At 39.6% G+C, this 24,790-nt stretch overlaps 2 protein-coding genes and 1 non-coding gene across 3 annotated transcripts; 1 reads left to right on the forward strand and 2 right to left on the reverse strand.

Annotated features, from left to right (window-relative positions):
- Window positions 1-711: 711 nt before the first annotated feature.
- LOC145613788 (peroxidase 28-like) lies at window positions 712-3,969 on the forward strand. The gene is made up of 4 exons (XM_081668842.1): window positions 712-1,144; window positions 1,586-1,783; window positions 2,901-3,066; window positions 3,176-3,969. Exons 1-4 carry the CDS (start codon window positions 830-832, stop codon window positions 3,646-3,648), a joined length of 1,152 nt encoding a protein of 383 aa, XP_081524968.1. The 5' UTR covers window positions 712-829; the 3' UTR covers window positions 3,649-3,969.
- Window positions 3,970-4,701: 732 nt separating this feature from the next.
- Window positions 4,702-7,898, reverse strand: LOC145623971 (putative aquaporin PIP2-5). Its single transcript, XM_081676890.1, has 4 exons — window positions 7,433-7,898; window positions 5,455-5,750; window positions 5,233-5,373; window positions 4,702-5,130 (listed from the first exon to the last, which is right to left on the reverse strand). The coding sequence occupies exons 1-4, from the start codon at window positions 7,728-7,730 to the stop codon at window positions 5,011-5,013; spliced, it is 855 nt and encodes a 284-aa protein (XP_081533016.1). The 5' UTR covers window positions 7,731-7,898; the 3' UTR covers window positions 4,702-5,010.
- A 13,160-nt stretch (window positions 7,899-21,058) lies between these two features.
- On the reverse strand, window positions 21,059-21,164 carry LOC145625950 (small nucleolar RNA R71). Its single transcript, XR_014110841.1, has one exon. It is a non-coding gene; the product is annotated as a small nucleolar RNA R71 (small nucleolar RNA).
- Between the last annotated feature and the right edge of the window lie 3,626 nt (window positions 21,165-24,790).

The raw sequence follows: 24,790 nt of genomic DNA on the forward strand, positions 1-24,790 counted from the left end.
TTTTTTTTTTATTTTGAACCAATCAAGTTGTGACATGTGTAAATTAAATTTAATTAAAAAAAAAGTTACCTCTTCAACCGGTGACTAGTCACTCGGGACCATTTAGAGCGGATCTGGTATAAAGGTCGGATTATTTAAAAATAATCAAAAGGTGGGATTATTTTGGGCGGACGGCCCAAAGGTGGGATTATTCTGGGCAATTTTTCCAATTAATATCTAACTTTTATAATTTTTTCTAGTATGAGATTAAAGATATTTGCGGTCAAAGTTGGGTAAAAATTTACTCCCTCCGTGTTTTTTAAGTGTTACAGTTTGATCGGCACATAGTTTTAGGCAATTTAATTGACTTGGATAAAATAAGAGGTAAGTGGGGTAGTTGGATTATTAAAAAATTGTAAAAGAAAGATAGTGGTGTTAATAGTTTATTGAAAAGTAATGAATCTGAGAGGAAAGATTTGATAAAAAAAGTAGTAGTAGTGGGTTTGGGTGGGGACCATGAGAGGAGAGAGATATAATTTTTTAATGTAGCTTTTTACCAAAAAAAGAAGTGTAACACTTAAAAAAAACACGGCCGGAAATGGAAAGTGTAACACTTAAAAAACACGGAAGGAGTACATCGATTTGTGAAAAAAAAACATCATTGTGAAACGGAGGGAGTACTTCCGTAATTGTAACTATAGATTTTTTTTTTTTTTTTTTTTTTTTTTTTTTTTTTTTTTTTAAACGGAACTGTAGAAAGATTGATGACAATCTTCCCGTAAAAGTCTTATTATTTCCCTCCTAATTCTCTCTTTTAAAACCAATTTCAAGCTTTTCAAAACACACAACAATGGCGGTTCCGAGAAACCTTTACTGGTTTTCATTCCTCCTTCCACTGACTCTTCTCTTCGTCGCTTTCCGATCGTTCAGCGTCAACTCTTCCGTCGGCGATTTATCTCCTCCTCCTCCTCTTCTCGATGCTAATTTCTTACATCGACGCTTGCTTCAAGCTTCCGATCAGCTGAATCTTCTCTACGATTTCTATCGCCTTAGCTGCCCTAATGCCGAAAGCGTTGTCTTCCAGTTCATGCAGAATACTGTCGCCGTCGATAATAGAGCCACCGCTCAGCTTCTTCGCCTCATGTTTCATGATTGCTTTATTCAGGTCTCTTTTTCTCTCTCTTTAATCTCAAATTTCCATTTGATTATTGTTTTCTTTTTGTTAATTTTTGAAAATTTTGGTCACTTAGGATTTCGTGATGTTTGAATTGTCATCGAGTTTGTTAGAAATTTGCTGATTTTTCATCATTTTTGTTACCTAGGGTTTTGTGATTTTCGAAATGCTATTGAGCTTGTTAGAAATTTGCTGATTTTTCGTCATTAAATTTACCTAGGGTTTCTTGTTGATTGAAATGTAGTCGGATTTGTGATTTTTGCGTTTTTGTTCTTGATTTTTTCGTTTCTGAGTTTTTGATTGAAATTTATGAAGAAATTCGGTTAATTGAAGTTCAAATTAATGTGTAGGATACGAAAGTTTAACTTATTGACAATGACCTATGTTTATTCAGTTTGATATTGAAATTTGTTGGGAATTATATTGCTTCAGGGTTGTGATGCTTCTCTGCTTCTAGATGATAGTAATGGAAACCAAAGTCATTTCATTGAGAGGAATGCGTTTCCAAATCAATCGCTCAAGGGTCTCGAAATCATTGATAGAATCAAACAAGCACTAGAAGCCGAGTGCCCTAGCGTTGTTTCGTGTTCTGACATCATTTCTCTGGCCACTAGGGATGCCATTATTCTGGTAATCATCTTCTGTTTGTAGCTGCTGTTAGTTCATCTTTGTAGTGTATAAATTTACCAGCTAATCAAGCTGTGATTATTGCCACTCTTGTTGTGATACGTTGTAGTTCCTTTCACATATCTTCTATTATTTGAAGTAGAACCGTCATTTGGCTTAATTATGGGGGATGTATACAAGTAATAAAACAGTTTGTTATATGGTCTCTTTGCTATAAGATAAAGTGACATTAGTTGGATACTTGTCAACACTTTCATTTTGTTATATGTCCATGTAGATTTTAGAAAATCTCTTGAGTTGCTCTATTGTCGCTCTCAGGTCAGTAATGTTAACTAGTCGATATCTATATGTTTTCAGTTCTCGTTCATTGAGCTCGGATTATTTCAAAACTGAGATCAGCTAGCAAGATTAGAGAGTGGATGTGTAGGATTATCTTTATTCTTACGTTGCATGCCTTCATCTGTTGGCAGGATATGACTGTTCCTGTTTTTTACAAGTATGCTATTGCATACATGTAGTTGTCAATGCATTCTATTGGTCACCATTACATGTGTGGTTAATCATTTGCCTTTCAGTATTCATCCTCAATCATATTTTTTATTAGTTTCCCCTGTTTTTAGTTTCCATGTACTACTTGTATATGTACCATACTGGGTCTTAGTTATATTTAAGTTATGAAGTTTAGTCGTGTTCTGTTAACGCTCTTGGCAATTTTTATAAATTTCTGTTCATGGCACATGTCACTTAGTAGGAGGAACATTATTTGATGTTGGATAAGGTTCACTGTTATAATACCTTCTGATAATTTTCTTTCATTTGGTAGTTGATTGGCGTCTAGGATTCTATTCTGAGGCTTAGCTTTGTTATTGAGCAATTGAAATGAAGCCCGTCAATGCTTAAAAAGTATTTGTCTCAGTGATGTAATTTTTCCTGCCGGCTCTTTAGAACAGCTTACTTGTCTAAACTTTTTAGTATTGTTATTTCAGATGTGCTTATCTTGACTTTATTGCTGGATGGCTTTGTCCATCATCATTCAAAATTAAAATTATGTGTTGTATTTTGAATTGAGTCCATTTTATTCTCTCTGTTTGTTTTTTCACTGTTCTTTCTTTTAATGCAGTCCGGAGGGCCATTTTTCCCTATCCTCACTGGACGAAGAGACAGCCAGGCATCATACTATGATGAAGCTAACCAGCAGATACCAAGACCAGACAGTAACATAACGGAGATGCTGGATTTGTTTTCACAAAAGGGTTTCAATGAGAAAGAAATTGTTAGCCTCTTGGGTGTGTCACCTTGATTACCTCCTGTTTCTTAATGACCTAAATCTAGTGCTTGATCTCTTAATGTTCTTGTTCTCTTTTTAATTTTAACTTAATTATTTTGTACTTGAAGGGGCACACAACATTGGAAAGATTGGATGTGAATTCATTCAAAGGAGATTATCCAACTTCAAAGGAACTGGAGAGCCTGATCCTACAATTCCTGCAGATTTCTTGCTTGAGTTGAAAAGAATATGTAATGCAGATGCATCCCCCAGTCCTTCTCCATCTAGACTCAGGAACTTGATAGAATCTGCATCTGGCTTGCCTTTTCATCAGTCCTTGGCGCCATTTATTTTCTCAGGCTCTGGTTTTGATGCACATTATTACAAGGGCTTGATTATGGGACGGGGTTTACTTTATGCAGACCAACAACTGATGGCAGATCCCAGGACAGCTAAGCTGGTCGAAGTCTTTGCTTCAGATGATGGTTCAACCTTCCGCAGAGAATTTTCTAAGTCAATGCTGAAGATGTCCAATCTTGCATTTCTCACTGGCTCTCAAGGTGAGGTGCGTACAAGATGTTCATTATCAAACAACATATGATAGTTGCTTTAACTACATAGGATGAGTTCTCAAATTACACCAGTGAAGATAATATCTTAACTAGTTGTGCTTATTTCCTCTGTGTGCTCTTGAAGAGGTAACTTGTAGATTATTCTGAGCCTCTTCTGGGTAAAACGTTGATTTCTTCCAACTGGGAGTCTAGATGTTTAAACTGTTTCCACTGAAACCGATACACCAATTACATAAGAATCATTAATATACTATTTCTTATCAGACATTGTAGAACGGGGCTTTACCATGTACATTATACAATTCAGGTATTCATGAATTGATTTTCATGAGCCATTTATTGATACAAAATGCTGCTAGTAGTTTTAATGGCTAAATGAGCATGTTTTGCTTAACAGAACTGTATTCATAGTGGTTCCAGTTTAACATTAATCAGTGCAAGTGAAGAAATATTTGGTTCCTGTTTGAGCTACATGCAGGTTGAAGGTCTTAAATCTAGGAAATCGCCCGTTATGAACTGATATTATTACATGCAGATTTATATGACGCTTAATCACATAGCAGAACTTAAATTTCTGTTCAGTCTGCAATAGTTTTGATTCATTTGGCAACTAGGTGAATGTGAGAAAAGATTCACTAAATCGATTTTTGTACAGTTTGTATAGAATTTTCGATTTGTAAGATATTTTTTCCTAGTTATGCTGAATCGTTTCATCCATAAATCTGTAGAGTTGCTGTCGGACTTTGTGAGCATTATTTTCATATCTTAATTGCATGATACTTAAGATCTTGATTGCATAATACTTAAGCATGTTATACTAAGCATATTATATTTGGATTACCATATGATATTCCATATTATTGAACTAATCTGGGGAGCTGGTGCAAGTGCTGTTTTCTTGCCTGGAACGGCCCAAAATTTGGTATCGGATTTACAATCACCACCTAAGATTTAACTCTTAATTCAATTTCCCAGAACTTTACCTAATTAGCAAGCTGGCATATTCATAGTTCCAGCCAATTCTTAATTAACCAAAGTAGTGCTTCGAATTTGACGTAAATAAGTAAAGTACAGTATATTACTAAAGATAAACTTCAAACATTTATTCATAATTAAGTAGAAACCAGAGTACAACAGTGGAAGTGAAAAGATAAAAATATAATAATAAAAAAGCAAATAGAAAATGGCATCCACTGAAAGTAATGCCTAGACACAAACAATGACTTGCTCTTCCAACCAAAATGAAAATTAAAATCTTATATACAACTTTTGGGTAACTCAACACCTCTCTTTAGGCATAAATGGAAGAGCTTAAGCACACCAAACAATCCTCATTATAGCCAAAAACCATGCTTTTGATGAGGAATTTCGAATATGAGAAAGTTTGATGATCACATATTGGAGGAGCTCCTGAATGATCCTAGAGCCTTGACAAAACCAGCTCTCAAGATATATTGGTGATAGATGGCAGCAATGGCAGCCCCGATCATTGGTCCGACCCAGAAAATCCACTACATTATGAAAAAATGGAACAAAGATTAGCATATAAATTTCAAGTTTTGCAATATGATAAAACTCTTTTAAGTAATGTAGTATTAGTAATGTCTACATACTTGATCATCCCACGCTTGTTTGCCATTGAAGATGACAGCGGCACCAAAACTTCTAGCAGGGTTGATACCAGTGCCAGTAACTGGGATGGTGGCTAAGTGAACCATGAACACTGCAAATCCAATTGGGAGTGGTGCCAAAACCTAACATTATTTGTAAAGTTAGTCAACAATAAAAAATAAACCATGCAAGGCTCATATTTATAAAAAGTGAAGGTAACTTACAGGAACATGGGAATCTCTAGCACTGCGCTTAGGGTCAGTGGCGGAGAAGACCGTGTAGACAAGAACGAATGTACCGATGATTTCAGCAGCCAATCCGGTTCCCTTGCTGTAGCCGTCGGATAGAGTGTTGGCACCACCTCCATACTGAGTGTAGTATGATTTTTGGAAGGCCTTGACTAGTCCAACACCGCAAATGGCTCCCAAGCATTGAGCCACCATGTATAGAACGGCTCTCACTAGTGATAGTTTTCTGGCCAACAACAACCCAAAAGTCACTGCTGGGTTAATGTGTCCACCTGTTCAATACACATGCCCAATCGTCAAATTCGGAGACAAACATACCAAAATTGACACCAAGAGAGTGACATATCTAGGCTCTACCAAATTTTTACCAAATGTACTTGAACTGTTGAACACAATTCTGTTAGAAATTTCTGGTAAACACTAGACAATTATGTGCCAAATTTCACTAAATGTTCATTAACACAATTTTATTAGAAATTTTTAGTGTGACAAATTTGTGCTGAATTTATATAATCACATTAATAGTTAAAATTTTGAAGATCCACATCGAGTTGAATCTAAGAAAACACGTATTTTGTGATGTTATTATATTGTTATCTTAAGATTTAACTTAATAACTAGTTATTGGCCCGGGCGATGCCCCGGGTCATTGTTTATATATAAATTATTATAACAAAATAAAGCAAGTGAAATATAAATTGGTGGCTTTATAAAAATAATATTACTTGTTAAATATTTTAAATATAATTGAATATCAAAATTCATAATTTAATATGCAGCAACCTAAATGGTATATTGTATCAGTTTGTTTTATTTGTTAAAGGGATTTTTTAAATTATTCGACTATCATAATAAATTTCTTCTAATAAACATATTTTATGGTTAAAACAAAAAATTATTTAAAATTATTTTGCATTTTTGGGTTATATATTTTAATGAAATATAGCCTATATGAATTATGGTTGAGTAACTAATCAAAGAAATGAAATTAATTTTGCAATCATATTGTTCTTAAAATATACACATATAAGTTCACAATTAAAATTTTAGAATTTATGAACACGAATATCACTTTTTAATACTATTTATCATCATAAGGTGGGTTAGTTAAAGTTTAATTTTAATGAATATGAGGTTATGGGTTCAAATATTAATGCTCCTAAATTATAAATTTTTATAAGAAAATATTGATGCATAATTATTAATAATAGGTGACATGGAAACACGTGGCGAGATTGGTGACAAGATTACAATCCTTGCCATTGAGTTTTAATGAGTTTTAATATATTGATTGATTTGTAATATATACTAACACATCAAGCTTAAACTTTTTCTGTAACACTGAAAGTCAGATGATTGAGTCACTTTTTAACGGTTTTTTTTTTTTTTTTCCTTAAACTCCTTAATACAATTAATACTTCAATATTTGGTTTCAAAAAAAAAAAAAAAAAACTTCAATATTTTTTATACTATTTTATATATTGGAAGTTTATTCAAAGCAAACTTTGACAAATTCTCAACACTTTACAAATATACTTGTATGGGTATGTATCTTTCAAGTGCAATCAACATAGTCATCTACCAAGTCCTGTACAATTTTTCAACTGCATGTTTTCTTAAGGGTCTGTGGTCTCCTTTTTAATTTGTGTATTGAAAGTCCAAAAGTAGATAAACCACTATTACATGATTAAAAAGATTGTTATGTCTCTTTTATTAGTCCTATATCCAGTTTAATGGTTAATAGCTAGTTGACAACTTCTTCGTAAAACACTTAAAATTCAATTATCTATCTTCATAGCTTACGCTTATTACCATAGCTACAACTTCTCTCATAGCTATGTTTTGATTAACAAGGCCGTGACTATAAGTCACTACCTCCATTCAGATTTAATTACACTATCAACGTGAAAATTAACATAGAAAAGGAAATCGAGAAAAAAAGCCGAAAACATACCAGAAATACCAGCAGTGCAGTAAACAAGGACAAAGATCATGCCACCAAAAGCCCAAGCAATGCCAAGAATACCAACACCACCACATTGATCAGCAGCATTCTGACTCTTATGCCCAATCACAGTCAAAACTGTGATGTACAAAAACAACATTGTTGCAATAAACTCAGCAATCAAAGCCCTGTAAAATGACCATTTACCCAACTCTTCTGCATCAAACAATGGTGATGGTGGTGGGTCTTGATAGTCTTTTGCTAACTCTCTTCTGTGATCTCCTCCTACTTCAATATCCTTTGCCATTTCTTAACTTTTTTGCAAAAATAAAAATGAAATTTATTGGAAATTTTATGTATTTTAGAGAGAGAAAGCACAAGTTTTAGTGAGAGAAAGATGGTACTGAAGTTGCAACTGATGGGTTCTTGAAGTGATGGGGTTGTAGCCTATTTATTGGAGCTGAAAAAAGGTTGCAATTTTGTTCATTAACAATTCACTAATTTTGCCGCCCCATTTTAATTTCTTTGATATATTTTTTTTAGTTTTATGTTATCCTTTCATTTTCGTGGTTGAAACTTGAAATTAATAGTGGGGCCAACCTCTTTCTACCTCTTATTGATTATACACCACATAAAAATATTTTCATGTCTTAATATCCCCCTCTAAAATAAAAAATATACTCGTATAAAAAAATAAGATTAATAAAATAAATAGATTAATAATAAAATAAAATAGTCTCTCTGTAATATGATGTCTTCCTCTGTTAGACAAATGAGATATCGAAAGCTATAAGTGCACTCAAAGTGGGTAGTGTCGTCATTTTTGCCTTCTATTTGTGGTTTCTTTACTATACATATCTTTTTATACATATCTCCTTTTTTCTATGATCTATGTTATCCGAACTCCCCTTTGTATTGTAAATTCTTCCACTCCCCTTTGTATTGTAAATTCTTCCAAAAAATAGTACGGAGTATATCTTGGAATCACAAATTCACAATGGTGATTGTATCATTATTATTGATTCTTAAATAATTTTGCATGTGATTTTAGCCCAATTTGGTCGTTATCATTTAATAGAACTACTTGCTTTTCAAGTGATTGCAAATTTCATAGCAAATACAAAGTAAACAACAACAAAACCATAAAATCAAATAGCGATACACACTACCTCTCTTTTTAAAAGCTGGAATCACTTATTCCATAATCACTTATCCCATAATCAAATAGCGATACACACTACCTCTGTTCTTAAAAGCTTGAATCACTTATCCCATATCGTGCGATGTACGGTTTATTAATATTTTTTTTTAAAAATATTTTTTATATTTATGTGATTAAAAATGTGATTATATTAGTTTCAAAATATTAGATAAATTTCTGATATCAAAAAATAATATTTTATATTTAATTAATTTAAACTTTAAAATATCTTTCGTCAATTTTGCTTACGTGGCATTTGAAATATTTAATTGTGAAAGAAATTAATAATATCTTATTTAATTGACTACAACTTAAATTTATAATCCTACATGGCACGCTAAAAAAATTAAATCCTACATGGCCTCTAAAAACTTGAGGGAAAATTCCGTTTTATATAAACCCCGCGCGATGTACGATTTGTTTGAATTTTTAAAAATATATATATATTTTTATGTATGTGCTAAAATTTGTTTTATATTTAGATAAAATTCTTATAATCAAAAGATAATATTTTATATTTAATTAATTTAAACTTAAAAATCTCATTCGACACTTTTGCTTACCTGGCATTTGAATTATTTAATTTTAAAAGAAATTAATAATCTTTTATTTTATTGGCTACAATTAAAATTTTTAATCCTATATGGCGCGTTAAAAAAATTAAATCCTATATGACTCATTAAAAACTAGGGAAAAAGCTCCCCTTGATATATACTAGTTTTGTGTCCGTGCAATGCCCGGGTTGTTTATTAAATTTAAAGATATATTTTAATCTATATGTCAAATTTTAAAACATATCATTGATACACAATTAGTTAGGAATTGACGTGTTTTTGTGACGATTTAAACTTGTAGACATGTAATGACAAATAATAATAATAATAATATTGGTGAATTTTTTTTTTTGACCTTGTCTGAAATGACTCGTGACCCGATCTGATTGACAGGTCTACACACAGTAATAAAATTATATTAGATTGTGAAGTATATTATTTTAATTGATTAGAATATATTATAAACCATGGATGTGGTACATTTTGAACTAATTCCTTCGCTCCAAAAAAATATTATGATACAAAAAATAAATTTATATGATAATTTATGAGAGTTATAATCTAATTTTTTTTAATAGAATTATAATTCAATTTGTACATATGAAATATTGGTACTTTATCAAAAATAAAACTCTAAATTAACAATTTTATCCTAAAATTCTATCCAAATTTGATTGAAAATAAAATTCTAAACTACCTTTTTTATCCTACCAATTGAATTCTATATAACTCTATCCTACGTGGTGTCTCGTCGCCTGGCTAAAAGTTTAGCTTTATATTATATATATATATATATATATATATATATATATATATATATATATATATATATATATATATATATATATATATATATATATATATATATATATATATATTAGATTACACCTGATCATGTTATACTACAGTAGGGAATATTTCAAGCATTACCCCAAACTTGAATCCCACTGTAATCATACACTTAAGTATGATGACGTCCAAAGGGAAGGAAGTTAGAGCAAAAGAGTCGCCAACAAATTTAGGAACTTGTAAACCGTCCACGAGGTGAAGGTTACACCCCTTAACGATCCAAGAGATCGTCAACTCCAATAGGTCTGGAACCAAGACTGGAAGTTTGGGGATAAAGGTACAAATTCAATCTAAAAGAGAAAGAACCTGCCCTAATAATAGGCATCTACTTTATTCTTCTCGTATTCATGTGCGGTTTCTGACTAACATGCAATCAATAGGTTTACCCTAAACCTGTCTAATCTATGTTGGTGAATATTAATGCACAAATAAAACTATTATTGGCGATCACTTAAATTATAATCAAATTAACCTAAACAAGATTATTAATTATCTTATTAAGCGTGATTCCGAGTACAAATTCCCTTTAAACATGCATAAAAGGCGTGATCAAGCAATAACAATAAATATAATCAAGCAACATAATAACCACAAAATAACAATTATAATCATAATCGAAATAACAATCATAATTAAATTAATCATATTAAAGCATAATATTAATAGCAAAATTCTAGACATGATAATAACAAGATTAATAACAAACTCTAGCATGTCACTAAGCATTATATATCAAAAAATTAACCCTAACATGATACTAACATGATATTAGTAAAGAAATTGGAAGCATTATAACAATCATATTTGATATTAGAAATTTTAGTAATTACCCTAAACATGACACTAGAAAGATCAAAACACCCTAACATGATACTAGGAATCAATAAAATAACGGATTTTTCACCAAATACCACTGAGTTAAAGCTTAATTCACCATTGTTTTGGGTGTTTTTGTCCCTCGGGAGAGTTACAACACGAAGACTGATCCGGAGTGAGCTGTAGCTGCAAAAAAAACGGAGACACCGGTTGGGTGGTGCTCCGCCTCCGACGCACAAGTTAGAAACTTGAAGGGAGAAAAAGGTGCGGAAATTTAGGTGGGTATCTGCTCGGATTCCAAGCTCAGGATGTCTCTATCAAAGAGTCAAGTGTGTAATAAATGGTAAAACGTGCCCTCAAAAAGAGGGACATCTCCCTATTTATAGGGTCTTTGGGATTTGTGCCCTTGATTAGGTCACTGAACCCTAATCATTGGTGAGCTGCGCCGTTTTGCGGCTTTCTCGGGATTTGGGCCTGAAGGCCGCCTTTTTTCCCTTAATTTCTAGAGTGACACGTGTCAAGTAGGGATTGGTCCACTTTGGGCCACCCTGAGGCTGACACGTGTCATCCTCTGATTGGACCACGTGGCGGGGTAAAATTACCCTAAACATTTGCCCCTCACAGATGTGACTTGGCACGCCACGTGGCATCTGTGACATGTGTCACGCTCCGATTGGTGGTAATTTTACCATAAAGAAGTAACCGTTCACCTTCCGGGTAAATTACGGAAATGCCCCCGTATTTACCCTCTATATATAGCCTTTTTACCCTCATAATTTTGTACGTTTACAAAAAATTTTCTAGAGAGAACTTTGAGAGAGCAGAAGTCCTCCGTTTGAGTCAGGCGCAAGCAAGAAAGCTCGTTTTCCATCGACCCAGCCGAACCCGCCTAGTTCCAGATATTACATCAAAAGGTACCGTCTCTGCCTCTCTCAGCTCTTTTTCTTTTTTCACCGTTTGTAAATATTTCTTGCAATAAATGGATGCATCACCAACACACACGGCACAACCTAGGTTAGAGTCCAGCCGGTCACCAGGGACGGCTGAGTCTAGGACTTGGAGTGCCGTCTCGGGGTGTTGGGACCACCCTTTGCCTTGGATTCCGACCAGTTATGTGTCTGTGCAGGACACAATGGCTCGGACAATGCAGACGACGACTGATCCAAATTACAGAAGCGAAGGCTCAGGCGGCCGAACGCTTGAGGGAGAAACGTCTGGTCAGGGAGACCAGACGGCTCTGGAGAGATCCCCTCCGCGCGCCCCCTCAACTCCCGCTGATTCCTTCTTGGAAGAATGTGACCAAGGCGGCGAGGAGGCCGTCTCTGCCCCCTTGACTCAAAATGAGGAGGAGACGGAGAGCGACAGCTCCGCTTCTACCTCTGAGAGCAGCGACGATTTACCCCCGCTTCAGGATAGCGAGGAGGAAGAAAGGAAAAAATGGAACGAGAAGGACGATCCCTTCAACATCCATGTTTCCTCCAAGGACCGGATCCAAATGGAGGAAAACTTAAAGAATTTTACTAAAATGCACCCGCTAGGAGACGGGTATAGGATCCGGGTGCCGCCTGAGAATGGCACCGTCGCCTGGGAGGACGATCAAGAGAACGCCAACAGCTATTTCGGCTGTTACGAGGCGGCGTTCAAGGCTGGTCTTCGCTTCCCTCTTCACCAGGCGGTGAAGGCAATTTTGAGAGGCTACGACCTCGGAGTCTGGCAACTTACCCCCAACTCTTGGACAAACATTCTGGGGTATGTTGCCGCCTGCGAGTTCCAGGGGCTTAACCCCGGCTGGGAGGCTTTTGCTAGTATGCATTATCTGAGCAGAAGCCCAGGCGGCTCGAGGGCGTGGTATACTCTAACCACGCATCCCCAATACACGATGACCTTGGACAAGGTCTCAAAATTCGACGGCTGGAAACACAGGTTCTACCTGATGTCAGCTCCTACCAGACGGGAGAATTATGAATACCGTCTGTACAATAATTAAGAAGCCCGACTTGATGGGCGGGAAGTGCGCTCTTCCCCGGATCCCAGAGGAAGATTTTGACAAAATCATTGAGGCAGACTTTTTTGGCCTCACAGACGCGACCTTGTCAACCGGGGAAACAATAAAAGTCCCCAAGAACTGGATCCCCAAGAGCGCCTGGTTCAGGGATGAGTGTTTCCTAGCCGCCTGCGGGCTAGGGCACATGTTTACCAAACGTATGCGCCTGAGTTTAAATCCGTCTGTAGTATCTTTCTATCAGAATTAATTTATGATATTGATCAATTTCTCTTTTTGTAGAAGAAGCATTAAATATGTTGCAGACGGAGAAGACTCCCAAGCGGTCCTCTGCACTCATCCGTAAGCAACTTGCGGAAAAAGCTGCGGCTGAGGTCAAGGCCAAGGTAATAAACACCTGACCCTTTCGTAAATTGATCTTAACAATTATTTTTCCCGGATGCTAACTTTAACTTGGTTATTTTTGCAGGAAAGAGAGGTTGGAAAGACGTTTGAGAAACAACTCAAACGGGCTAGGGAAGAGACCCCCCCTGTTCTCAACAAAATAAAAAAATCCACCTCCCCGTCAACTCCTGGCGCCTCAGCCGGGCATCAGCAGATGCGGATAGCGGGGCAAAACGAGAAGATAGGCGGTAGCCTGTGCCTTGATCTTGTCAATCCCTTATCAGCAGCCGCGGGGTTCACCATGCCTGCAAGTTGTTCCCGCTTGGCCGGCTCTGAAGGTAAGAACCCTTTTGAATCCCCGCTTGAGCTGGGGTGGCCTTTGCGGGTGAAATCCCACTCTTAACAGACGTCATCTTCAGACGGTCGACAACAAATAGGTGCTGCCTTAGTTTCGCACTCATCACGTATTGATTGTGGTGCAGATCAATCTCCCCGCTGGCCAGACATCCAGAAGCATGCCAAGGCCATGCTTGACGCCGTCCGGAAGAGGGATAAAGACAACATCCCTGGGATAGAGACGTTCAATCTGGAACGCATTCTATCCCTTCTGGCTGAGGTAAGAAACTTGTCAACTTATTTTTTCCAAGTGTTTTATCCCGCCTGCAATACTTATACCGCCTGCTTTTTTGCAGGCCATGCTGCGGGTGGACGGGCTCAAACGTCCTTATTCCCGCAAACGGGAAGAGGTAAAAAGGGCCAAGAAGTCCTCCATAGACGCTGATAATATTGCTTTACACTCAACTATCGTAAATGAACTTGAAACTAAAGCAATCATAATGACACAGGCGTCTAGAATCCAGCAGCTTGAGGCGGATCTGGAGACGGCCAAACAGCGGGCGGGTGATGCTGAGACAGCCCAGAAGAAGGCGGAGGAGGCCCAGAAGAAAGCAGATGAGAGCCTCAAGAAGGCTAATGAGGAGCTCAAGAAGGCCCAGACGGACCTTGGCACACTTCAAGGTGTTTCTGAAGAGAACACCAAGATGAAGACAAAGGTTGCGAGGCTGGAGAAGGAGGCTGCTCAGGCTCAGAAGAACTTTGCAGCAACCCTGGAGGCGGAGCGAAACCGTCTAGTTGTTGAAAGTGACGCTGACAATGATGCCCGAATGAAGATCGCCTGGGTTGCCGTGTACCCAGACGCGGATTACAGCATCTGGGCACTGGCTCACAGGTATGCCGAGGACGTGGTGTACCTGAGAGAGAAGGGTGATCCAGAGCCTGAGTCCTTCGACGCCTGGGTAAACGCCAACAATGAGCCCCCCGCGCCTCAGCTACCTGGTCCGGGTGAAGCACAGGAGATACCCTCAGATGATGAGGAGGAGGACCAAGAGGCTCCGTCTGCAGGCAAGAAGTGACCTTTCAGCGGCAGTATGCCAATCTCTGTTTTTTATCTTTTCTTTTATTTATTCAGCGGCAGTATGCCAAAACTTGTTTTTCCGGCCTGCGTGCCGAGTATATTTGTATTTACCGGCTAAGGAGCCGGGTTAATTAACAATTTCTCTTTCTCTCGGACGGGGTCCGGTTAACATTTAATCCACTACAACCGTTTGGTTGGGTGGACTTTAAAGAATGCACCGACTGAGTCAGTTTTGATCATTTTGCGTTTGCGTTTGAATTTCAATTTTTGCGAGTTTTAATTTTTCATTTTTTCCTAACTTATCAAAAGCATGCGTCGATTTTTTGCCTAACTAATCAATAGTCCGGCTGTCCTTGCCCCTGGACGGCTGTGTGATTGGTTTCAAGTGGAGTTGGTTGATTGACTTGGAAACGTCTGATGCTGCAAAGAGCATGATACGTTTTGTAAGTCAATCAATCACAATAGTGATTGCCCCAAACCAAGTGCACAACCGTTCATCAACAGGCGTTCCAGGTACAACCCAGGCGGCGTTTTGTCCGTCCTGGCAGAGATTTCATAGCCATTGAACAACTCTTTTGCCCTGATTGGGATAGAGAGTGCAATTTTGGAATAAATAACCTGTGAGAACTTCAGCCGGAGACCGATTGATGCCCTAGGGCATCCGGTATTTGGTAACTTGATTGTTTATCATAGATCATTCTGGTCAGACGGCTATGAGTTGACCAATTCGGTCGTTCAATTTTTGCCGTCTGCATGGGTACGTAGAACTAACAAATAGTCTGTTCTCTGCGACGATTGCACCCGGAGGGGTGTCGCCGGACGCCTTTGTCCATGCTGGGACAGGCGATTTTATAAAATGAGCAACCATCCGGCCATTTCAGCCTCTGGTCTTGTTTAGGAACGATTATATAGCCACTAAGCGTTTTTGTGCTTAGTTTTTAATCGGATCATTGGCCGATTTACACCAAGTGTCAAACTTAGTTGTTTAAACAAACGAGTCTGTCTGGGTATTACCCAGACGGACAGGCAATTATTTAATCATACCAAGTATCAAACTTAGTTAGGTAAATGAAAAAAATCCGTCTGAGTATTACCCAGGCGGTTAATCAAACTTAGTTAAATAAACAAAGTATCAAACTTAAATAAACAAGGGATCCGAGTATTACCCAGGCGGTCAAACAAGTGTAACCTTTACTAAGTATCGAACTTAGTTAGGTAAATGAAGAATCCGTCTGGGTATTACCCAGATGGATAATCAAACAACAAATCAATTTTGCAAACAAAGTCTAAATCTTCATTAACTGACTCACTGTTTACAAAAAATTTACATTCTCAGAAGTAGTACTTTTTCAGATTGTCTACATTCCAAGTTCTAGGCAGGCGCCTGCCGTCTGGAGTTTCCAGGCGGTAGGTGCCATCCCTTACTTCTTCATAGATCCGGTAGGGGCCTTCCCAATTTGAAGTTAGCTTCCCCAGCTCATTGGCCCTACCGGTTGCCTCCATTTTTCGTAACACTAAGTCGTCAAATTTCAAGGGACGCTTGTGTACTTTTTTGTTGTAGGCTCTCGTCATTCTTAGACGGTAAATCTCATGACGCAAGGCGGCATTGCCCCTGCGCTCTGTGAGTGAGTCCAATGCCAGGCGCATTGCTTCCCAGTTTGCCTCTTCATCATATAGCATGACTCTGAGAGTCGGCTCGTAATGTTCAATGGGCAAGACGGCTTCAGCACCGTAAACCATGAGAAATGGGGTTTCACCGGTTGCCCCCTTTGCTGTTGTCCGGATGGCCCATAGGACATGGATTAACTCTTCTGCCCATAAGCCATCGGCTCTTTCTATTTTCTTCTTAATGCCGTCTGAGATGAGTTTATTGAAGGCTTCAACTTGGCCGTTTGCTTGGGGCCGGCCAACAGATGCAAAATAGCTTGAGATCCCTTGATCTCCCAACTAAGTTTTTAGCTGAGGCGTCTCAAACTGAGGACCATTATCAAACACCATAGACATAGGTACCCCATACCGGGTGATAATGTTTTTCTAGATGAAGGAAATCACGTCTGAGGTTTTGATGTTTTTAACCGCCTCAACTTCTACCCACTTGGTGAAATAATCCACATCCACCAAAATGTAGCGCTTTCCGCCTGGAGCAGGCGTGTAAGGACCTAGAATGTCCATGCCCCATTTTGCAAACGGGATTGGGCTGTGGATGGCCGTCAGATCAGTAGCTGGACGGTGAATGAGTTTGCCAAATTTTTGGCACTTGTCACATTTCTTTACCAACTCCTTGGCGTCTGCCTCAAGAGTGGGCCAAAAATAATTTCGCCTGGCTCTGACGGCTAGGGACTTGCCGCCTATGTGGGAGGCGCAGAATCCCGAATGCAAGTCTTCGAGAACTTCTTTCCCCTTTTCTGGGGTGACACACTTCAACAAAGGCTTAAGAAACCCTGCCTTGAAGAGTTCTCCATTTTTCAACTCGAAGCTTGCAGCTCGCTTTTTCAGGACGACTGCTTCCTGTGGCGAATCAGGAAGTGTACCGTCTGAGAGATAGGCCCGGATGCTATCCATCCAGGTAGAGCTTCGGTCCAGAATTCCAATGGGATCCTCATAGATGCTTCTCTTTTCAAGAACTTCCCAAAAGACTGACCGAGACGTATCATGGCAGGCGGAAGACGCCAGTTTTGACAATGCATCTGCCTGATTGTTTTCCGACCTAGGCACTTGACTCAGCCGGAGTTCCTCAAGTGCCTTGGTCTCTTCTTTGATTGCCTGAAGATATTTGATCATATCCGGGTGAGTAGCCTCGTAGCTTCCCTCATACTGGCTAACAACCAATTGAGAATCAGAGTAGACGTCAATTTTCATGGCCTCTTCCGCCTTACACATGCGAATGCCGGCTAGCAGGGCTTCATATTCCGCCTCATTGTTAGAGGCTTGAAATTTGAAGCGTAGCGCATACTCAAATCTGTCCTCTTCAGGAGACTTGTAGATTACGCCTGCACCACAACCGTTCTTTGTAGAGCTCCCGTCTACATACACTTTCCAAACCTGATCAAGATTATCCGGAGCCACCGGACGAGTCATTTCAACAATGAAGTCGGCAAACACCTGACCTTTCACTGCCTTTCTTGGTTCGTAAGTGATTTCAAGACTTTGCATTTCAATAACCCATTTCAACATTCTCCCGGATGAGTCCAAGGTAGACATTGGCCGCTTGAGTGGCTGGTCGGTGTAAATCACCACCGGATGTGCCAAAAAGTAGGGCTTCAGTTTTTTGAATGCCATATAAAAAGCAAGGCCAAATTTTTCAACCACGGGGTACCGGAGTTCAGCATTTTTAAGAACATGGCTAATGGAGTAAACCGGAAGCTGCACGCCGTCTCGCTCAGCAAGGAGAACGACACTGAGGGCATGATCTGAGACGGCTAAATACATGTACAACGTCTCCCTAGGTAAAGGACTGACCAGCCTAGGTAGAGAATGTAAATGCTCTTTCAACCTCTGGAATGCCGCCTCAGCATCACCCCCCATTCAAATATGGTCTTCTTCCTGATTGCTTGGAAGAAGTAGAGGCACTTGTCGCCTGACCGGCTGAGGAACCTACCCAAGGTGGCCAGACAGCCGGTGAGTCTTTGCACTTCCTTGACAGAACGGGGTGACTTCATGTCTATCACCGCCTGTATCTTCTCAGGGTTAGCCTCTATCCCCCTTTGATCAATCAGGAATCCGAGAAACTTCCCAGACTCAACACCAAAGACGTATTTCTTAGGATTTAACATAACCTTATGCCTCCTGAGGGTGGTGAATGTTTCTCGGAGATCAGCAAGGTGATCCGTCAGTAGCTTGGATTTGACTATCATGTCATCAATATACGCCTCCACATTCCTCCAATTTGATTAATGAAGACCGTATTAATCATCCGTTGGAAAGTGGCAGGCGCATTTTTCAAGCCAAACGGCATCACAGTATAACAGAATAACCCCTGATCAGTGACGAAAGCCGTCTTCTCTTGATCCTTTTTCCACATAGGTATCTGATGGAAGCCGAAGTAGGCATCCATAAAGCTCATCAAGGCGTGACCGGCTGTAGAATCGACCAGACTGTCGATCTTTGGAAGCGGGTAACTGTCCTTTGGACACGCCTTGTTGAGGTCTGTGTAATCAACACACATGCGCCAGTGATGAGTGGCATTTATGCCACTCTTTTTATCCTTTTTCTCTAAGGATTCTCCCCTCGTTTGCACTTGTTTGGCCTTCTCTCTAAGCAATTTTACTTAGTTTTTCTTTCTCTTTTCTTTCTCCTTTATCCTCCCTTTTCTTAGTCTTCCCGCTTTGTTCTTACTGTGCTTTTCATGCTTATGCTTTGTAGGAACCATCGAGATTTTCAAGAGGAGGAAGCTAAGCTCAAAGGAGGCTAGAGGAAGCATGATTCAGAAGAGGTTCGGCCGAACCTCCTGATGGTGTGGCCGAACCAAGGTGTGGCCGAACCTGCTCAGTGGTTCGGCCGAACTTCGAGGCAGGGGCAAGATGAAAATCGGCAGTTTTGCAGGAGTGGCCGAACCGCAGGAGTTCGACCAGACCAGGATCAGGGAGGTTCGACCGAACCTACCCATGGTTCGGCCGAACCTACCCTGTAGTCCGGCCGAACCTTCCCATTTGTTCGGTCGGACCTTTCCTTTTGTCAGCTGACTCTGTACGGACTATATAAGTCCCTTTCTTAGAACGTTTTGGGGGATTAACTTAGTTTTAATTTTCTACATTTTTAGCTTAATCTAGAGAGAGAAACTTCATTAGTAGAGAGAGAAAGTGTTGATTTCTATTGATGAACTTGGATATTGAAGAAGGAGCTTGATTGAACCTTTGTAAATCTTCATCTTCAATGAATGAGCAATCCCTTACTCTCTCTCTCTTTACTTTTGTATCTAGTTTTGTTTGCTTATTTTGATTTTCCTTCTTTGCTTATTGATCATGTTGATGCTTATTGATTTGATGATTGAAATTGTCTTCAATATGATTTGTGAGTAGTCACCTAGCCAAGGGTGTGGGGATGGTGTAGTTGTTAATTGATTCATGCTTATGATGTTGGGGGTTATGTTAATGGTGATTAAAGTCTTTGTATGCTTGATATTCTTTGGTCTTTCTTGCAAGTGCACATTGTTAGTTGATCAAAGATGAGTCTTTACTAACAAGTAACGGAAGTTGACTTAGTCGAGATTCATTACTATCGATAATTCTTTATTTGCACCTTCTAATATATGGTTCTAATGTGGAAGCATAGAGGCTATGTTAGGAGGAATCGATTAACCCCGGAAGGCGGTTAGATCGAGCTTTATTTCGATATTCTTGCATGCTTAGTTTACCATTGCTTTGCTTCTGTGTTATTGCATGATCAAGTGACATCTACATCTACCCACTTCCCTTGGTGTTTAGTTATATTGATCTTTAATCATTCTTAATCCTTAGTTTAATCTCTTAGTTATTCATACTTCTTGTCCCGAGATAGCTTAAAGTCTTAAGTAGTGAATGCGGTGTTTATGCATGTCTCCCTGTGGTTCGACCCCTCTATTTACCCTATACACGTATTAGGTTGGTAGAGCGTTATAAATTAATTTGACTTAGGTGTAGTCGCTCAACGACACGATTATTTCCTTGTCAAATTGGCGCCGTTGCCGGGGACGACGATTTCCATTGCTATTTCATTGCTTGTTTAAGACTATCTCACCTTTATTTGTTAGTGTTCGCTACTTTTGTTACTTGTCAGTGCTTACGTTCTTCTTAGCTTTGTTGTATGAACAGAGGACGAACCCGCTCAAGATCTTTAATTCCCATCGATCCAGAGCTAGAGAGGTCTTTGTCCCTACTTCGAAGAGAAGCAAGAGCAAGGAGTAGAAATTCCCGCACTCCAACGAGAGGAGTAAGAGAATTAGAAGATACTCCACCCTCTTCACCCTCAAGTGAAGAATTAGATAGCCCTAAATCATCTTTGAATTCAGAAATCAACCCTTTCTCAGCCTATAAGTTTGAAAGTAAAGAAGGTTCTAAAATGGGAGAGAATACGCCTTTGAGTCGTCTTGGGGCCCCCGAAGCTTTTAGAGCGCAAAGTGGGATCCTAACTCCTACTACTCAAGCCAACAATTTCGAGATCAAGCCTAATTTGATTGCCTTGATTGAGAGGAAACAATTCTCGGGTGGAAAGTTTGAGAGTCCTCATGAGCACCTAAAAGAGTTTGAGAAATATTGTGACACAATAAAGGCCAATGGAGTGACTCAAAAATATATTCGCCTCAAAATGTTTCCATTTTCGCTAATTGGGAGAGGTCTAGAATGGCTAGAGAAGGAGGTGCCCCCTAATTCTCTCACGACATGGGACCAAGTGACTACGGCTTTCTTGAGGAGGTTTTATAACCATAGGAAGACCGCCGAGGCTCGGTCTTTGATTCAAGGTTTTCGCCAAAAGAGTGGTGAGTCTCTAAGTGCGGCATGGGAACGATACAAAGAGCTTCAACGTCAATGCCCACACCATGGGATACCCAAGTATCAACTCATTCACACTTTCTATGGAGGTCTCACACCTCAAGGAAGAACAAGCCTAGACGCCGCGGCCGGTGGTCCAATTATGAACAAAGGAGAGCATGAAGTGGAGTGTATTATAGAGGAAGCCGCAAAGCACTATGATGATTGGTACGAAGGAGAAAGGGATGCTACTTCTAGCAAGGGCGTTTATGCATTGGAGCAAGCCAACGCAATCAACAACCTTTCTACCCAAATCTCCAAAATGACCAAGCAAATGGATGAATTGATGAAAGAAAGGCCCAACCCTCATGGTAATATCTCCCCTTCAACCAAGGGAGGCAATGGTATGGATACTTCCTCCCCCTCTTCTTACAATACAATGCCCCAAGGGTGCATGTTTTGTTCTAATTGTGAAACCTATGATCATGATACCTCTCAATGTGTCTATGCTTGTGAAGTTCAACCCCCTTCCCATGAACATGATAGTAATATGGAAAATGTCAATGCTATGAATTTTGCTCCTAGAATGGGAAATGTAGGAAACTTGAGGCCAAACTCCAATCAAATGGGGAATTGGAATCAAGGTGGAAACCGTGGTTGGAACCAAAACGGTGGTGGTTATGATAACCAATACCATGGTGGGGGAGGCCCTTCCAATTTCAATGGAAGGGGCTACTCTAACCAAAGAGGATATGGTAATCAAAACCAACAACCTAATCCCCGATACCAAGACCATCAAAATCAAAATTTTGGTGACCAAGGTAACATGGGAAACAATCAACAAATGAATGTTCCTAACCAAGGCACCGGAGGCAATAGGGGCCAATTTGTTTCTAACTATGCCCAAACTAATAGGCCTCCGGGTTTCCATCAACCCCAACTTCCTCCACCTCAACAACCTCTTCAAATTGAAGCCCCTCCAATAGATCCCGTGATGGCTAAATTGTGAGGAGGATCAAAAGAAGCATGAAGAGGCTCAAAAACGAACCAATGCTCATATGAAAATGCTTGAGACTCAAATTGCTCAACTTGCATCTAATTCATCCCCTTCTTCTTCTTCTCCTTCTTCTTCTCACATCCCAAGTCAAGGAGTCAAACCTTTGTATGCCGTGACAACAAGGAGTGGGAAGGTAGTAGGGAGTGACCCTTTAATTGAGGAAGAACCCCAAGAAGAGGCGGAGTTAGAGAATGAGGGTGAAAAACCCAATGAGCCATTGAGTGTTGAAAAAGAAAAACAGGTTGAGGTGCTCAAGGAAAAAGAAGCCACCCCCTTGCCCCTAAATCGCCAACCTAGAGAGGAAAAGCTACCCTTTCCACAACGATTTGTGAGAGCTAAACTTGATGCCCAATTTGGGAAGTTTTTGGAAGTCATTAAGAATTTGCATATCTCCGTCCCTTTTGTTGATGCTATGAAGCAAATGCCCCACTATTCCAAATTTTTGAAAGATCTTTTGAGTGGAAGAAGGGAGTGTGAGACGGTGAGTTTAACCGCCAATTGTAGTGCAATTCTTTCCAACAAACTACCTACCAAATTGAAAGATCCGGGTAACTTTTCCATCCCTTGCTCTATCAATGGCATTGAATTTGATAAAGCCTTGTGTGATTTAGGAGCAAGTGTGAGTCTCATGCCCTATTCCGTCTACCAAAAGCTTAGTGTAGGAACCCTCTCTCCCACTAACATTACTCTCCAACTAGCGGACCGTTCCGTTAAGTTCCCCATGGGCAAAGTTGAGGACATTCCCCTTAGGGTAGGAAAGTTCACATTCCCCGTGGATTTCTATGTGCTAGAAATGGATGAGGATGAGAGGATTCCTATAATTTTGGGTAGGCCATTTCTAGCCACTTCTAGAGCTATCATCGATGTGAAGGAGGGGAAGATATCCTTGAAAATTGACAATGATTCTATTGAGTTTGATTTGAACAATGTCATGCAACAACCCTCCTCAAGTGGTGAATGCTTTAGGGTAGATATTCTTGATACGGTTCTTGATGAATTTTCTCGCTCCCACTTGCATGCCACTAATGATCCCCTTGAAAGTGTGTTGTTGAATGAATCAAAGATAGGTACTCACAAAGAAGACATACAATTCTATGAGGATTTGCTTGAGGAAAGCAAGGAGTGCAAGGGCGCGAGCATGGAAGAAGAGGCTCCTTACATTCACGACCTCTTTCAAGTTGAAGAAAGAGAAGAGAGTCCCAATGGTAAGGGAGCACCAAAGGTAGACTTGAAACCTCTACCTTTGGGCTTGAGGTATGCATTTCTTGGTCCCAACGAGTCTTTCCCCGTGATTGTAAATTCTAATCTAACGGAGGAGCAAACCTCCCTCTTGATTAATGTTTTGAGAAATCACAAAAAAGCTTTGGGTTATACTATTGATGATATCAAGGGTATAAGTCCATCTTTATGTATGCACAAAATTGATCTAGAGGGAGATGCCAAACCCGTCAGGCAAAGGCAAAGAAAGCTTAACCCTTCCATGCAAGAGGTTGTGCGGAAAGAAGTGGCTAAGCTTCTTGATGCGAGAATTATTTACCCAATTGCTCATAGTGATTGGGTATCTCCCGTGCAAGTTGTGCCTAAGAAAGGGGGCATGCCGGTAGTGAAAAATGATCATGATCAACTAGTACCCACTAGACTTGTTACCGGTTGGCGCATGTGTATTGACTATCGCCAACTTAACACAAGTACATGCAAAGATCATTTTCCACTACCGTTCATTGATCAAATGTTGGAAAGGCTTACAAAGCATTCCTTCTATTGTTTCCTTGATGGTTACTCGGGATTTTTCCAAATCCCAATTGACCCTAAGGATCAAGAGAAGATAACTTTCACATGCCCCTACGGTACTTATGCGTATCGTAGGATGCCTTTCGGGCTTTGTAATGCCCCCGCAACATTCCAACGTTGCATGATGTCCATTTTTAGTGATATGATTGAGGATGAGATAGAAGTCTTCATGGATGACTTCTCCGTTGGAGGAGCCACCTATGAAGATTGTCTATCTAATTTATCTCGTTGCTTAGAAAGGTGTGAGAGGGCTAACCTCGTGTTGAATTGGGAAAAGTGCCACTTTATGGTCGAAAGTGGGATTGTTCTTGGGCACAAAATTTCCCATGCCGGCATTGAGGTCGATAGAGCCAAGGTTGAGGTCATCGAAAAACTTCCTCCCCCCACCAACGTGAGGGAAGTGAGGTCTTTTCTTGGCCATGCCGGGTTCTATCGGCGCTTTATTAAAGATTTTTCAATGATTGCTAAGCCTCTCACATCCCTATTGCAACAGGATAAGGAGTTTGTGTTTGATGATGCTTGTCATAAGTCCTTTTGTAGGTTGAAAGAAGCCCTTTGCACCGCTCCTATTGTCCAAGGTCCGGATTGGTCTCTTTCATTTGAGCTCATGTGCGATGCAAGCGACGAGGCCATTGGATCGGTTCTTGGACAACGAAAGAATGGAAAACTTCATGTCATACATTATTTGTCTAAAACTCTCAATGATGCCCAACGAAACTACACAACTACCGAGAAGGAGTTCCTAGCGGTTATCCATTCATTCGAGAAGTTTAGAACCTACCTCATTGGTTCTAAGACAATTGTGTATACCGACCACTCGGCTCTCAAATATTTGATAGGGAAGAAGGAAGCT

This window comes from Chenopodium album, chromosome 3, assembly GCF_948465745.1.
Source record: "Chenopodium album chromosome 3, dcCheAlbu1.1, whole genome shotgun sequence".
In the NCBI taxonomy this organism is placed as follows: Eukaryota; Viridiplantae; Streptophyta; class Magnoliopsida; order Caryophyllales; family Amaranthaceae; genus Chenopodium; species Chenopodium album.